This window comes from Bombina bombina, chromosome 8 (assembly GCF_027579735.1).
Source record: "Bombina bombina isolate aBomBom1 chromosome 8, aBomBom1.pri, whole genome shotgun sequence".
Lineage (NCBI taxonomy): Eukaryota > Metazoa > Chordata > Amphibia > Anura > Bombinatoridae > Bombina > Bombina bombina.
Window position 1 is genome coordinate 49,095,848 of NC_069506.1, and position 15,893 is coordinate 49,111,740.

At 42.0% G+C, this 15,893-nt stretch overlaps 1 protein-coding gene across 1 annotated transcript in view; it reads right to left on the minus strand.

The window, feature by feature from the left end:
- Window positions 1-15,893, minus strand: part of PRKCZ (protein kinase C zeta) — a 508,310-nt gene that overhangs the window by 402,001 nt on the left and 90,416 nt on the right. The window contains exon 3 of the mRNA XM_053690355.1: window positions 4,499-4,620. Coding sequence (XP_053546330.1) covers window positions 4,499-4,620 — 122 coding nt within the window. The remainder of the gene's footprint in view (window positions 1-4,498; window positions 4,621-15,893) is intronic.

The window sequence follows — 15,893 nt, forward strand, 5'->3', positions numbered from 1 at the left end:
ATTGAATATCGCTCTCAGTTCCAGAATATTTATCGGTAGAAGAGATTCTTCCCGAGACCAAAGACCCTGAGCTTTCAGGGATCCCCAGACCGCGCCCCAGCCCATCAGACTGGCGTCGGTCGTGACAATGACCCACTCTGGTCTGCGGAATGTCATCCCTTGTGACAGGTTGTCCAGGGACAGCCACCAACGGAGTGAGTCTCTGGTCCTCTGATTTACTTGTATCTTCGGAGACAAGTCTGTATAATCCCCATTCCACTGACTGAGCATGCACAGTTGTAATGGTCTTAGATGAATGCGCGCAAAAGGAACTATGTCCATTGCCGCTACCATCAACCCGATCACTTCCATGCACTGAGCTATGGAAGGAAGAGGAACGGAATGAAGTATCCGACAAGAGTCTAGAAGCTTTGTTTTTCTGGCCTCTGTCAGAAATATCCTCATTTCTAAGGAGTCTATTATTGTTCCCAAGAAGGGAACCCTTGTTGACGGAGATAGAGAACTCTTTTCCACGTTCACTTTCCATCCGTGAGATCTGAGAAAGGCCAGGACTATGTCCGTGTGAGCCTTTGCTTGAGGAAGGGACGACGCTTGAATCAGAATGTCGTCCAAGTAAGGTACTACAGCAATGCCCCTTGGTCTTAGCACAGCTAGAAGGGACCCTAGTACCTTTGTGAAAATCCTTGGAGCAGTGGCTAATCCGAAAGGAAGCGCCACGAACTGGTAATGCTTGTCCAGGAATGCGAACCTTAGGAACCGATGATGTTCCTTGTGGATAGGAATATGTAGATACGCATCCTTTAAATCCACCGTGGTCATGAATTGACCTTCCTGGATGGAAGGAAGAATAGTTCGAATGGTTTCCATCTTGAACGATGGAACCTTGAGAAACTTGTTTAAGATCTTGAGATCTAAGATTGGTCTGAACGTTCCCTCTTTTTTGGGAACTATGAACAGATTGGAGTAGAACCCCATCCCTTGTTCTCTTAATGGAACAGGATGAATCACTCCCATTTTTAACAGGTCTTCTACACAATGTAAGAATGCCTGTCTTTTTATGTGGTCTGAAGACAACTGAGACCTGTGGAACCTCCCCCTTGGGGGAAGCCCCTTGAATTCCAGAAGATAACCTTGGGAGACTATTTCTAGCGCCCAAGGATCCAGAACATCTCTTGCCCAAGCCTGAGCGAAGAGAGAGAGTCTGCCCCCCACCAGATCCGGTCCCGGATCGGGGGCCAACATTTCATGCTGTCTTGGTAGCAGTGGCAGGTTTCTTGGCCTGCTTTCCCTTGTTCCAGCCTTGCATTGGTCTCCAAGCTGGCTTGGCTTGAGAAGTATTACCCTCTTGCTTAGAGGACGTAGCACTTTGGGCTGGTCCGTTTCTACGAAAGGGGCGAAAATTAGGTTTATTTTTTGCCTTGAAAGGCCGATCCTGAGGAAGGGCGTGGCCCTTACCCCCAGTGATATCAGAGATAATCTCTTTCAAGTCAGGGCCAAACAGCGTTTTCCCCTTGAAAGGAATGTTAAGTAGCTTGTTCTTGGAAGACGCATCAGCCGACCAAGATTTCAACCAGAGCGCTCTGCGCGCCACAATAGCAAACCCAGAATTCTTAGCCGCTAACCTAGCCAATTGCAAAGTGGCGTCTAGGGTAAAAGAATTAGCCAATTTGAGAGCATTGATTCTGTCCATAATCTCCTCATAAGGAGGAGAATCACTATCGACCGCCTTTATCAGCTCATCGAACCAGAAACATGCGGCTGTAGCGACAGGGACAACGCATGAAATTGGTTGTAGAAGGTAACCCTGCTGAACAAACATCTTTTTAAGCAAACCTTCTAATTTTTTTTATCCATAGGATCTTTAAAAGCACAACTATCCTCTATGGGTATAGTGGTGCGTTTGTTTAAAGTGGAAACCGCTCCCTCGACCTTGGGGACTGTCTGCCATAAGTCCTTTCTGGGGTCGACCATAGGAAACAATTTTTTAAATATGGGGGGAGGGACGAAAGGAATACCGGGCCTTTCCCATTCTTTATTAACAATGTCCGCCACCCGCTTGGGTATAGGAAAAGCTTCTGGGAGCCCCGGCACCTCTAGGAACTTGTCCATTTTACATAGTTTCTCTGGGATGACCAACTTGTCACAATCATCCAGAGTGGATAATACCTCCTTAAGCAGAATGCGGAGATGTTCCAACTTAAATTTAAATGTAATCACATCAGGCTCAGCTTGTTGAGAAATGTTCCCTGAATCAGTAATTTCTCCCTCAGACAAAACCTCCCTGGCCCCATCAGACTGGGTTAGGGGCCCTTCAGAAACATTATTATCAGCGTCGTCATGCTCTTCAGTATCTAAAACAGAGCAGTCGCGCTTACGCTGATAAGTGTTCATTTTGGCTAAAATGTTTTTGACAGAATTATCCATTACAGCCGTTAATTGTTGCATAGTAAGGAGTATTGGCGCGCTAGATGTACTAGGGGCCTCCTGAGTGGGCAAGACTCGTGTAGACGAAGGAGGGAATGATGCAGTACCATGCTTACTCCCCTCACTTGAGGAATCATCTTGGGCATCATTGTCATTGTCACATAAATCACATTTATTTAAATGAATAGGAATTCTGGCTTCCCCACATTCAGAACACAGTCTATCTGGTAGTTCAGACATGTTAAACAGGCATAAACTTGATAACAAAGTACAAAAAACGTTTTAAAATAAAACCGTTACTGTCACTTTAAATTTTAAACTGAACACACTTTATTACTGCAATTGCGAAAAAACATGAAGGAATTGTTCAAAATTCACCAAATTTTCACCACAGTGTCTTAAAGCCTTAAAAGTATTGCACCCCAAATTTGGAAGCTTTAACCCTTAAAATAACGGAACCGGAGCCGTTTTGAACTTTAACCCCTTTACAGTCCCTGGTATCTGCTTTGCTGAGACCCAACCAAGCCCAAAGGGGAATACGATACCAAATGATGCCTTCAGAAAGTCTTTTCTAAGTATCAGAGCTCCTCTCACATGCGACTGCATGCCATGCCTCTCAAAAACAAGTGCGCAACACCGGCGCGAAAATGAGGCTCTGCCTATGCTTTGGGAAAGCCCCTAAAGAATAAGGTGTCTAAAACAGTGCCTGCCGATATTATTATATCAAAATACCCAAATAAAATGATTCCTCAAGGCTAAATATGTGTTAATAATGAATCGATTTAGCCCAGAAAAAGTCTACAGTCTTAATAAGCCCTTGTGAAGCCCTTATTTACGATCGTAATAAACATGGCTTACCAGATCCCATAGGGAAAATGACAGCTTCCAGCATTACATCGTCTTGTTAGAATGTGTCATACCTCAAGCAGCAAGAGACTGCTCACTGTTCCCCCAACTGAAGTTAATTGCTCTCAACAGTCCTGTGTGGAACAGCCATGGATTTTAGTGACGGTTGCTAAAATCATTTTCCTCATACAAACAGAAATCTTCATCTCTTTTCTGTTTCTGAGTAAATAGTACATACCAGCACTATTTCAAAATAACAAACTCTTGATTGAATAATAAAAACTACAGTTAAACACTAAAAAACTCTAAGCCATCTCCGTGGAGATGTTGCCTGTACAACGGCAAAGAGAATGACTGGGGTAGGCGGAGCCTAGGAGGGATCATGTGACCAGCTTTGCTGGGCTCTTTGCCATTTCCTGTTGGGGAAGAGAATATCCCACAAGTAAGGATGACGCCGTGGACCGGACACACCTATGTTGGAGAAATACAATTTAATTACATGTAGCAAAACAACATTACAATATACTTTCATTATTTATTTTGTTCTCCTTTCCTGTAATTTAATTCTGAATATTGTGGGCTTTCCAAATCATATTTACCCCTTAAGGACACAGCTTCAGTTTGGCTCAATGGTTCAATAATGGAATAATTTGGTCATTGGTCATTAAGGGGTTTAACATGGAAGTTCAGACACAGCTATAATCCACACAGTCATTGGTTGCACACTCTAGTAACCCATTTATAACCATTCCTAATTGGCCTCAGCAGAAAAGGTAACCTAAGTTACAATATGGCGGCTTTATGGACATTAACTTTACCCTTATTTTTTCAATATTTAAACAACTAATATAATTTAAAAAAATACATGTACAAATTATCTCAGACTAATCTTTGATGTAAATACATTATTTAAGAAATTATTTTTTTGGGTGTTTAAAGGAATAGTCGAGTCAAAATTAAACTTTCATGATTCAGCACTTTCTGATTGGTGTCTAAATATAGCCACCAATCAGCAAGCACTACCCAGGTGCTAAACCACAAAATGTGCCGGCTCCTAAGCTTAAATTCCAATAAAGATACCAAGAGAACAAAGAAACATTGACAATATGAGTAAATTAGAAAGTTGCTTAAAATTGCATGCTCTATCTGAATCATGAAAGTTTTATTTTGACTACACTATCCCTTCAATGTTTAATTGATATGGTTTACAAACAGTGGGCTCTAATACCTTCATCATCAATCCACTTCAATGTAATCGGCTGCCCCTGGTATAAGCGACACATCTCTCTTACTTCATCACACAGCTCATCGTAATTCATAGAGGCTCCCAGTCGAGTGATGAGTATGTCCCTGTTGGAAAAATAAAGAGCAGACAGATGGTTAAACCAAACAGGAGAATGTTGGAGTAAGGAGTCATGACTATGACATTTAAGTGTTTCACTCTTCTAGTGATCTAATCACAATACACAACAGGATGTTAATTTCTGAAATCTATCATCTATGACCGTAACACTTAATGTATATTATTAGCAATTGAAATGCCACTGTTAGGATCTCACAGAACACATTGTTCTCTGCAGTTGCAACATGTCTAAATCAAGGTGAAATAGTCAAATTGTTATTCTGGTAGGATCTTTATTCAGAAGAGGTTCCTATCTGGATGACAGCTAGTCAGTTATGCCCTGATGCAGCAGGAATAAGATCTGGTATTTGGTTGAAAGGGTATACTGATAAAACCTCTATTTTACAAGACGTTGTGTGAGAGGTACAATAAATTAATACTAAACAATTCTAATAATTAAAGAGACATTGCAGTACAAAAATCACACATTTTAAATTGTTAGTGTGTGTAATTTTAGCACTACTGACCTTGCAAGTTTGTGTGTTTTTCCCCTGCAAAGTCCTTCTAGAATGTTTTAAAGAGTTTACCCAAAAAGTTCTCCCCTTTAATTTGTTCCTAATGCTCCATTTTACCTGCTGGAGTGTATTAAATTGTTTACATGTAGCTCATTTACTTTTATTTTGGCATTTGAAATAGCTGATTTAGCGTGTGGTTTTCCAACCTATACTGAAAGTTTCTATACTGAGGTCCAGGCTATTAACAGGCTACGTAAACACAGCTAGCAGAAAAAATTACACTCCCGGTGGGGTGTAGAAGAGATAACTAATAAAATGATAATTTACCAGTGTTCTATCTAAGTATTGACATTTGGTTGACAGACAAATATAAGAAGGAAGCAAGTGTGTGTACAAAGTAATAACATAATGAGAACCCATTTCCATAGGCTGTAGTTTCAAAGCACTAAACCAGCAATTTCATATACACAAATAAACCTGAAAATGCAATATCTCATACATTTTATACTCTTCAGCTGGTATAACAAGTAATTGGAAATACATTAAGGGAAAAACAGTTTTACAACATACTGTCCCTTCCCTAAGAATCAGACAAAACACACTTTATGTGGATATTTGTTGCAAAAAAAAAGCAAAACAAAAAAAGCATATATTTGTATCTACTATCTATAACACTGCTGACTTTGTAATCTTTATATCTGGCCTTGGATCCAATACATAATATGCGAGACAGAGGTCTAGATTAAAGGCATTAAACACTTATTTCTTTTGAATAAAATGTGTTTTGTCCCACGCTCCCTGGTGAGGCTAAAAAGTAACCTGCAAATGCTGCATATAGGGTTGCCACCCGCCCCGGTTTCACAGGGACAGTCCCGGTCTGAGGCTCTGTGTCCCGTGTCCTGGAACTACCTTCAAATGCCCCGAGCTAAGCGCTCCCCTGGCGCAGCATGCAGCAGTGAGCGCAGACTTTACAAAAAAATTAGCTTGGCCAGAGGATCACTTAGCACGGGGTTACAAAAAAAAAAAACAGGTATGTGGAGTCTGGAGGAGAGACGGAGGACAGTGTGGGACACTAGGAGGGGGGGGAAGAGGGTCCAGGAGGGGAGTCGTCACATCCTTGCAGCTGAGAGTGGCAGAGTACTCAACACCCATGGAGGCATCGGTATCCGGGACTCGGAGGCGCAGTATACTGGCGCTCACAGTTACCCTGCACGGTACTAGGGTATTGCAAAGTCCTGCTGGTGAGCTGCCTTGTGTGCTACATATAATTATTTACTATTAATCTTTAGAACAACCGCTATTACATAATAGCACTAACCGGGTGAAAAAAAAACAACTTTTTGAATCTTGATTTTCACTCTGTAGCGTGTTGTAATTATATTAAAAATTTAACAATAATTGGTTATCAGAACAATTATTGGTAGACAAGTTTGTTAAAAGCTTTCACTTACATGTTTTGTATCGATTATAAGTGCGAAAACCTAATATTGGAATTACTGTACGTGATCACTGTAGTGGGTGAACTTGGTTCTACAGTTTTTAAAACATTTTTATAGTTATCAAGGAATATGTTACTTTTGCAACGCTATTGCTGCTTTAGTATTAATGATGAATAATTGTTGTGTACTAAAGGGCCATAATAATTTAAAGATTACATACTCTTATACGTTAGAATAATTAACATCCTTTTTACTGTAATTGGTTTTCAGTAGCAAAGCTATAATATAAAGGAGCCAATCTTGGCCACAGACAACAACAAGGCTAGGAACTGTCATGTGTATGTATATGTATATATATATATATATATATATATATATATATATATATATATATATATATATATATATATATATATATATATATATATATATATATATATATATATAAAACATAATTTATGTAAGAACTTACCTGATAAATTCATTTCTTTCATATTAGCATATGTCCATGAGCTAGTGACGTATGGGATATACATTTTGAGCTAGTGACGTATGGGATATACATTCCTACCAGGAGGGGCAAAGTTTCCCAAACCTCAAAATGCCTATAAATACACCCCTCACCACACCCACAAATCAGTTTAACGCATAGCCAAGAAGTGGGGTGATAAGAAAAAAGTGCGAAAGCATAAAAAATAAGGAATTGGAATAATTGTGCTTTATACAAAAAAGTCAAAACCACCACAAAAAGGGTGGGCCTCATGGACTCTTGCTAATATGAAAGAAATGAATTTATCAGGTAAGTTCTTACATAAATTATGTTTTCTTTCATGTAATTAGCAAGAGTCCATGAGCTAGTGACGTATGGGATAATGACTACCCAAGATGTGGATTTTCCACGCAAGAGTCACTAGAGAGGGAGGGATAAAATAAAGACAGCCAATTCCGCTGAAAATAATCCACACCCAAAATAAAGTTTAAATCTTATAATGAAAAAAAAACTGAAATTATAAGCAGAAGAATCAAACTGAAACAGCTGCCTGAAGTACTTTTCTACCAAAAACTGCTTCAGAAGAAGAAAACACATCAAAATGGTAGAATTTAGTAAAAGTATGCAAAGAAGACTAAGTTGCTGCTTTGCAAATCTGATCAACCGAAGCTTCATTCCTAAACGCCCAGGAAGTAGAAACCGACCTAGTAGAATGAGCTGTAATCCTTTGAGGCGGAGTTTTACCCGACTCGACATAAGCATGATGAATTAAAGATTTTAACCAAGATGCCAAAGACATGGCAGAGGCCTTCTGACCTTTCCTAGAACCGGAAAAGATAACAAATAGACTAGAAGTCTTTCGGAATTTCTTAGTATCTTCAACATAATATTTCAAAGCTCTAACTACATCCAAAGAATGCAATGATCTCTCCTTAGAATTCTTAGGATTAGGACACAATGAAGGAACCACAATTTCTCTACTAATGTTGTTAGAATTCACAACCTTAGGTAAAAATTTAAAAGAAGTTCGCAATACCGCCTTATCCTGATGAAAAATCAGAAAAGGAGACTCACAAGAAAGAGCAGATAATTCAGAAACTCTTCTAGCAGAAGAGATAGCCAAAAGAAACAAAACTTTCCAAGAAAGTAATTTAATGTCCAAAGAATGCATAGGTTCAAACGGAGGAGCTTGAAGAGCCCCCAGAACCAAATTCAAACTCCAAGGAGGAGAAATTGACTTAATGACAGGTTTTATACGAACCAAAGCTTGTACAAAACAATGAATATCAGGAAGAATAGCAATCCTTCTGTGAAAAAGAACAGAAAGAACAGAGATTTGTCCTTTCAAGAAACTTGCAGACAAACCTTTATCCAAACCATCCTGAAGAAACTGTAAAATTCTCGGAATTCTAAAAGAATGCCAGGAAAAATGATGAGAAAGACATCAAGAAATGTAAGTCTTCCAGACTCTATAATATATCTTTCTAGATACAAATTTACGAGCCTGTAACATAGTATTAATCACAGAGTCAGAGAAACCTCTTTGACTAAGAATCAAGCGTTCAATCTCCATACCTTTAAATTTAAGGATTTGAGATCCTGATGGAAAAAAGGACCTTGCGACAGAAGGTCTGGTCTTAACGGAAGAGTCCACGGTTGGCAAGAGGCCATCCGGCAAGATCCGCATACCAAAACCTGTGAGGCCATGCTGGAGTCACCAGCAGAACAAACGAGCATTCCTTCAGAATCTTGGAGATTACTCTTGGAAGAAGAACTAGAGGCGGAAAGAGATAGGCAGGATGAAACTTCCAAGGAAGCGACAATGCATCCACTGCTTCCGCCTGAGGATCCCTGGATCTGGACAGATACCTGGGAAGTTTCTTGTTTAGATGAGAAGCCATCAGATCTATTTCTGGAAGTCCCCACATTTGAACAATCTGAAGAAATACCTCTGGGTGAAGAGACCATTCGCCCGGATGTAACGTTTGGCGACTGAGATAATCCGCTTCCCAATTGTCTATACCTGGGATATGAACCGCAGAAACTAGACAAGAGCTGGATTCCGCCCATACCAGTATTTGAGATACTTCTTTCATAGCCAGAGGACTGTGAGTCCCTCCTTGATGATTGATGTATGCCACAGTTGTGACATTGTCTGTCTGAAAACAAATGAACGATTCTCTCTAGAAGAGGCCATGACTGAAGAGCTCTGAAAATTGCACGGAGTTCCAAAATATTGATTGGTAATCTCACCTCCTGAGATTCCCAAACCCCTTGTGCTGTCAGAGACCCCCAAACAGCTCCCCAACCTGTCAGACTTGCATCTGTTGAAATTACCGTCCAGGTCGGAAGAACAAAAGAAGCCCCCTGAACTAAACGATGGTGATCTGTCCACCACGTCAGAGAGTGTCATACAATCGTTTTTAAAGATATTAATTGAGATATCTTTGTGTAATCCCTGCACCACTGGTTCAGCATACAGAGCTGAAGAGGTCGCATGTGAAAACGAGCAAAGGGGATCGCTTCCAATACAGCAGTCATAAAACCTAGAATTTCCATGCATAAGGCTACCGAAGGGAATGATTGTGATTGAAGGTTTCGACAAGCTGAGATCAATTTTAGACGTCTCTTGTCTGTCAGAGACAGAGTCATGGACACTGAATCTATCTGGAAACCTAAAAAGGTTACCCTTGTCTGAGGAATCAATGAACTTTTCGGTAAATTGATCCTCCAACCATGATTTTGAAGAAACAACACAAGTTGATTCGTATGAAATTCTGCTAAATGTGAAGACTGAGCAAGTACCAAGATATCGTCCAAATAAGGAAATACCACAATACCCTGTTCTCTGATTACAGACAGAAGGGCACCGAGAACCTTTGTAAAAATTCTTGGAGCTGTTGCTAGGCCAAACGGCAGAGCCACAAACTGGTAATGCTTGTATAGGAAAGAGAATCTCAGAAACTGATAGTGATCTGGATGAATCGGAATATGCAGATATGCATCCTGTAAATCTATTGTGGACATATAATGCCCTTGCTGAACAAAAGGCAGGATAGAGCACAAACTTACTTCACCACCTCCATAGGAGGCAAAGTTTGTAAAACCGATTTGTGGGTGTGGTGAGGGGTGTATTTATAGGCATTTTGAGGTTTGGGAAACTTTGCCCCTCCTGATAGGAATGTATATCCCATACGTCACTAGCTCATGGACTCTTGCTAATTACATGAAAGAAATATATATATATATATATATATATATATATATATACATACACAGGGAGTACAGAATTATTAGGCAAATGAGTATTTTGACCACATCATCCTCTTTATGCATGTTGTCTTACTCCAAGCTGTATAGGCTCGAAAGCCTACTATCAATTAAGCATATTAGGTGATGTGCATCTCTGTAATGAGAAGGGGTGTGGTCTAATGACATCAACACCCTATATCAGGTGTGCATAATTATTAGGCAACTTCCTTTCCTTTGGCAAAATGGGTCAAAAGAAGGACTTGACAGGCTCAGAAAAGTAAAAAATAGTGAGATATCTTGCAGAGGGATGCACCACTCTTAAAATTGCAAAGCTTCTGAAGCGTGATCATCGAACAATCAAGCGTTTCATTCAAAATAGTCAACAAGGTCGCAAGAAGCGTGTGGAAAAACCAAGGCGCAAAATAACTGCCCATGAACTGAGAAAAGTCAAGCGTGCAGCTGCCAAGATGCCACTTGCCACCAGTTTGGCCATATTTCAGAGCTGCAACATCACTGGAGTGCCCAAAAGCACAAGGTGTGCAATACTCAGAGACATGGCCAAGGTAAGAAAGGCTGAAAGACGACCACCACTGAACAAGACACACAAGCTGAAACATCAAGACTGGGCCAAGAAATATCTCAAGACTGATTTTTCTAAGGTTTTATGGACTGATGAAATGAGAGTGAGTCTTGATGGGCCAGATGGATGGGCCCGTGGCTGGATTGGTAAAGGGCAGAGAGCTCCAGTCCGACTCAGACGCCAGCAAGGTGGAGGTGGAGTACTGGTTTGGGCTGGTATCATCAAAGATGAGCTTGTGGGGCCTTTTCGGGTTGAGGATGGAGTCAAGCTCAACTCCCAGTCCTACTGCCAGTTTCTGGAAGACACCTTCTTCAAGCAGTGGTACAGGAAGAAGTCTGCATCCTTCAAGAAAAAACATAATTTATGCTTACCTGATACATTTATTTCTCTTGTAGTGTGTTCAGTCCACGGGTCATCCATTACTTATGGGATATATTCTCCTCCCCAACAGGAAGTTGCAAGAGGATCACCCAAGCAAAGCTGCTATATAGCTCCTCCCCTCACATGTCATATCCAGTCATTCGACCGAAACAAGACGAGAAAGGAAAAACTATAGGGTGCAGTGGTGACTGGAGTTTAATTAAAATTTAGAACTGCCTCAAAAAAAAACAGGGCGGGCCGTGGACTGAACACACTACAAGAGAAATAAATTTATCAGGTAAGCATAAATTATGTTTTCTCTTGTTAAGTGTGTTCAGTCCACGGGTCATCCATTACTTATGGGATACCAATACCAAAGCTAAAGTACACGCATGATGGGAGGGACAAGGCAGAAACATTAAAACAGAAGGAACCACTGCCTGTAGAATCTTTCTCCCAAAACCAGCCTCCGAAGAAGCAAAAGTGTCAAATTTGTAAAATTTTGAAAAGGTATGAAGTGAAGACCAAGTTGCAGCCTTGCAAATCTGTTCAACAGAGGCCTCATTTTTAAAGGCCCAGGTGGAAGCCACAGCTCTAGTGGAATGAGCTGTAATTCTTCAGGAGGCTGCTGTCCAGCAGTCTCATAGGCTAAACGTATTATGCTACAAAGCCAAAAAGAGAGAGAGGTGGCCGAAGCCTTTTGACCTCTCCTCTGACCAGAATAAACGACAAACAGAGAAGAAGTTTGCCGAAAATCTTTAGTTGCCTGTAAGTAGAACTTCAGGGCACGGACTACGTCCAGATTATGCAAAAGACGTTCCTTCTTTGAAGAAGGATTAGGACATAATGAAGGAACAACAATCTCTTGATTGATATTCCTGTTAGAAACAACCTTAGGTAAAAACCCAGGTTTAGTATGCAGAACTACCTTGTCTGAATGAAAAATCAGATAAGGAGAATCTCAATGTAAGGCAGATAACTCAGAGACTCTTCGAGCCGAGGAAATAGCCATCAAAAACAGAACTTTCCAAGATAAAAGCTTAATATCAATGGAATGAAGGGGTTCAAACGGAACACCCTGAAGAACTTTAAGAACCAAGTTTAAGCTCCACGGAGGAGCAACAGTTTTAAACACAGGCTTAATCCTAGCCAAAGCCTGACAAAAAGCCTGGACGTCTGGATTCTCTGCCAGACGTTTGTGTAAAAGAATAGACAGAGCAGAAATCTGTCCCTTTAACGAACTAGCGGATAAACCCTTTTCTAAACCTTCTTGTAGAAAAGCCAATATCCTAGGAATCCTAACCTTACTCCATGAGTAACTCTTGGATTCACACCAATATAAATATTTACGCCATATCTTATGGTAAATTTTTCTGGTAACAGGTTTCCGAGCCTGTATTAACGTATCAATAACCGACTCCGAAAAACCACGCTTTGATAGAATCAAGCGTTCAATCTCCATGCAGTCAGCCTCAGATAAATTAGGCTTGGATGGTTGAAAGGACCCTGAATTAGAAGGTCCTGCCTCAGAGGCAGAGACAATGGTGGACAGGACGACATGTCCACTAGGTCTGCATACCAGGTCCTGCGTGGCCACGCAGGCGCTATCAGAATCACCGATGCTCTCTCCTGTTTGATCCTGGCAATCAGTCGAGGTAGCAACGGAAATGGTGGAAACACATAAGCCATGTTGAAAACCCAAGGGGCTGCTAGTGCATCTACCAGCACCGCTCCCGGGTCCCTGGACCTGGATCCGTAACAAGGAAGCTTGGCATTCTGGCGAGATGCCATGAGATCCAGCTCCGGTTCGCCCCAACGAAGAATCAGTTGAGCAAACACCTCCGGGTGAAGTTCCCACTCCCCCGGATGAAAGGTCTGGCGACTTAGAAAGTCTGCCTCCCAGTTCTCCACACCTGGGATGTAGATCGCTGACAGATGACAAGAGTGCGACTCTGCCCAGCGAATTATCTTCGAGACTTCCAACATCGCTAGGGAACTCCTGGTTCCCCCTTGATGATTGATGTAAGCCACAGTCGTGATGTTGTCCGACTGAAATCTGATGAACCTCAGTGTTGCTAACTGAGGCCAAGCTAGAAGAGCATTGAATATTGCTCTTAACTCCAGAATGTTTATTGGGAGGAGTTTCTCCTCCTGAGTCCACGATCCCTGAGCCTTCAGGGAGTTCCAGACTGCACCCCAGCCTAGTAGGCTGGCATCTGTTGTTACAATCGTCCAATCTGGTCTGCGAAAAGTCATTTGGACAGATGAACCCGCGACAACCACCAGAGAAGAGAATCTCTGGCCTCCTGGTCCAGATTTAGTAAAGGGGACAGATCTGAGTAATCCCCATTCCACTGACTTAGCATGCATAGTTGCAGCGGTCTGAGATGTAGGCGCGTAAATGGCACTATGTCCATTGCCGCGACCATTAAGCAGATTACTTCCATGCACTGAGCTACTGATGGGCTTGGAATGGAATGAAGGACACGGCAAGCATTTAGGATTTTTGATAACCTGGACTCTGTCAGGTAAATCTTCATCTCTACAGAATCTATAAGAGTCCCTAGAAAGGGAACCCTTGTGAGTGGGAACAGAGAACTCTTTTCCATGTTCACTTTCCACCCATGCGACCTCAGAAATGCTAGAACTATCTCTGTATGAGACTTTGCATTTTGAAAAGTTGACGCTTGTATCAGGATGTCGTCTAGGTACGGAGCCACCGCTATGCCTCGCGGTCTTAGTACCGCCAGAAGCGAGCCCAGAACCTTTGTAAAAATTCTCGGGGCCGTAGCCAACACGAAGGGAAGAGCTACAAACAGGTAATGCCTGTCTCAAAAGGCAAACCTTAGGTACCGATAATGATCCTTGTGAATCGGTATGTGAAGGTAGGCATCCTTTAAGTCCACTGTGGTCATATACTGACCCTCTTGTATCATGGGTAGGATGGTTCGAATAGTTTCCATTTTGAACGATGGAACCCTTAGGAATTTGTTTAAGATCTTCAGGTCCAAGATTGGCCTGAAGGTTCCCTCTTTTTTGGGAACCACAAACAGATTTGAGTAAAAACCTTGCCCTTGTTCCGTCCGCGGAACCGGGTGGATCACTCCCATTACTAAGAGGTCTTGTACACATCGTAGAAATGCCTCTTTCTTTATTAGGTTTGTTGATAACCTTGACAGATGAAATCTCCCTTGTGGAGGAGAAGTTTTGAAGTCCAGAAGGTATCCCTGAGATATGATCTCCAACGCCCAGGGATCCTGGACATCTCTTGCCCAGGCCTGGGCAAAGAGAGAAAGTCTGCCCCCACTAGATCCGTTTCCGGATAGGGGGCCCTTTCTTCATGCTGTCTTAGGGGCAGAAGTAGGTTTTCTGGCCTGCTTGCCCTTGTTCCAGGACTGGTTGCCTTTCCAACCCTGTCTGTAACGAGTAGCAGTCCCTTCCTGTTTTGGAGCGGAGGAAGTTGATGCTGCTCCTGCCTTGAAATTACGAAAGGCACGAAAATTAGACTGTTTGGCCTTTGATTTGGCCCTGTCCTGAGGAAGGGTGTGACCCTTACCTCCAGTAATGTCAGCAATAATTTCTTTCAAGCCGTGCCCGAATAAGGTTTGCCCTTTGAAAGGAATATTAAGCAATTTAGATTTAGAAGTTACATCTGCTGACCAGGATTTAAGCCATAGCGCTCTGCGCGCCTGGATGGCGAATCCGGAGTTCTTAGCCGTTAGTTTGGTTAAATGCACAACGGCATCCGAAACAAATGTATTAGCTAGCTTAAGGGCTTTAAGCTTGTTCATAATCTCATCCAATGGTGCTGTGCGAATAGCCTCTTCCAGAGACTCAAACCAGAATGCCGCTGCAGCAGTGACGGGCGCAATTCATGCAAGGGGCTGTAATATAAAACCTTGTTGAACAAACATTTTCTTAAGGTCACCTTCTAATTTTTTATCCATTGGATCTGAGAAAGCACAACTATCCTCCACCGGGATAGTGGTACGCTTGGCTAAAGTAGAAACTGCTCCCTCCACCTTAGGGACCGTCTGCCATAAGTCTCGTGTGGTGGCGTCTATTGGGAACATTTTTCTAAATATCGGAGGAGGGGAAAAGGGCACACCGGGTCTATCCCACTCCTTGCTAATAATCTCTGTAAGCCTTTTAGGTATAGGAAAAACGTCAGTACACACCGGTACCGCATAGTATTTATCCAGCCTACATAATTTCTCTGGGATTGCAACCGTGTCGCAATCGTTCAGAGCCGCTAACACCTCCCCTAGCAATACACGGAGGTTCTCAAGCATAAATTTTAAATTTCTGAATCCGGTCTCCCCGGATCAGATCCGTCACCCACAGAATGAAGCTCTCCGTCCTCATGTTCTGCAAATTGTGACGTAGTATCGGACATGGCTCTCGTGTCATCGGCGCGCTCTGTCCTAAACCCAGAGCTATCGCGCTTGCCTCTTAACTCAGGAAAATTAGATAATACTTCTTTCATAACATTAGCCATATCATGCAAAGTGATTTGTAAGGGCCTTGATGTACTTGGCGCCACAATCTCACGCACCTCCTGAGCGGGAGGCGAAGGTACTGACACGTGAGGAGAGTTAGGCGGCATAACTTCCCCCTCGTTGTCTGGTGATAATTTCTTTACCTG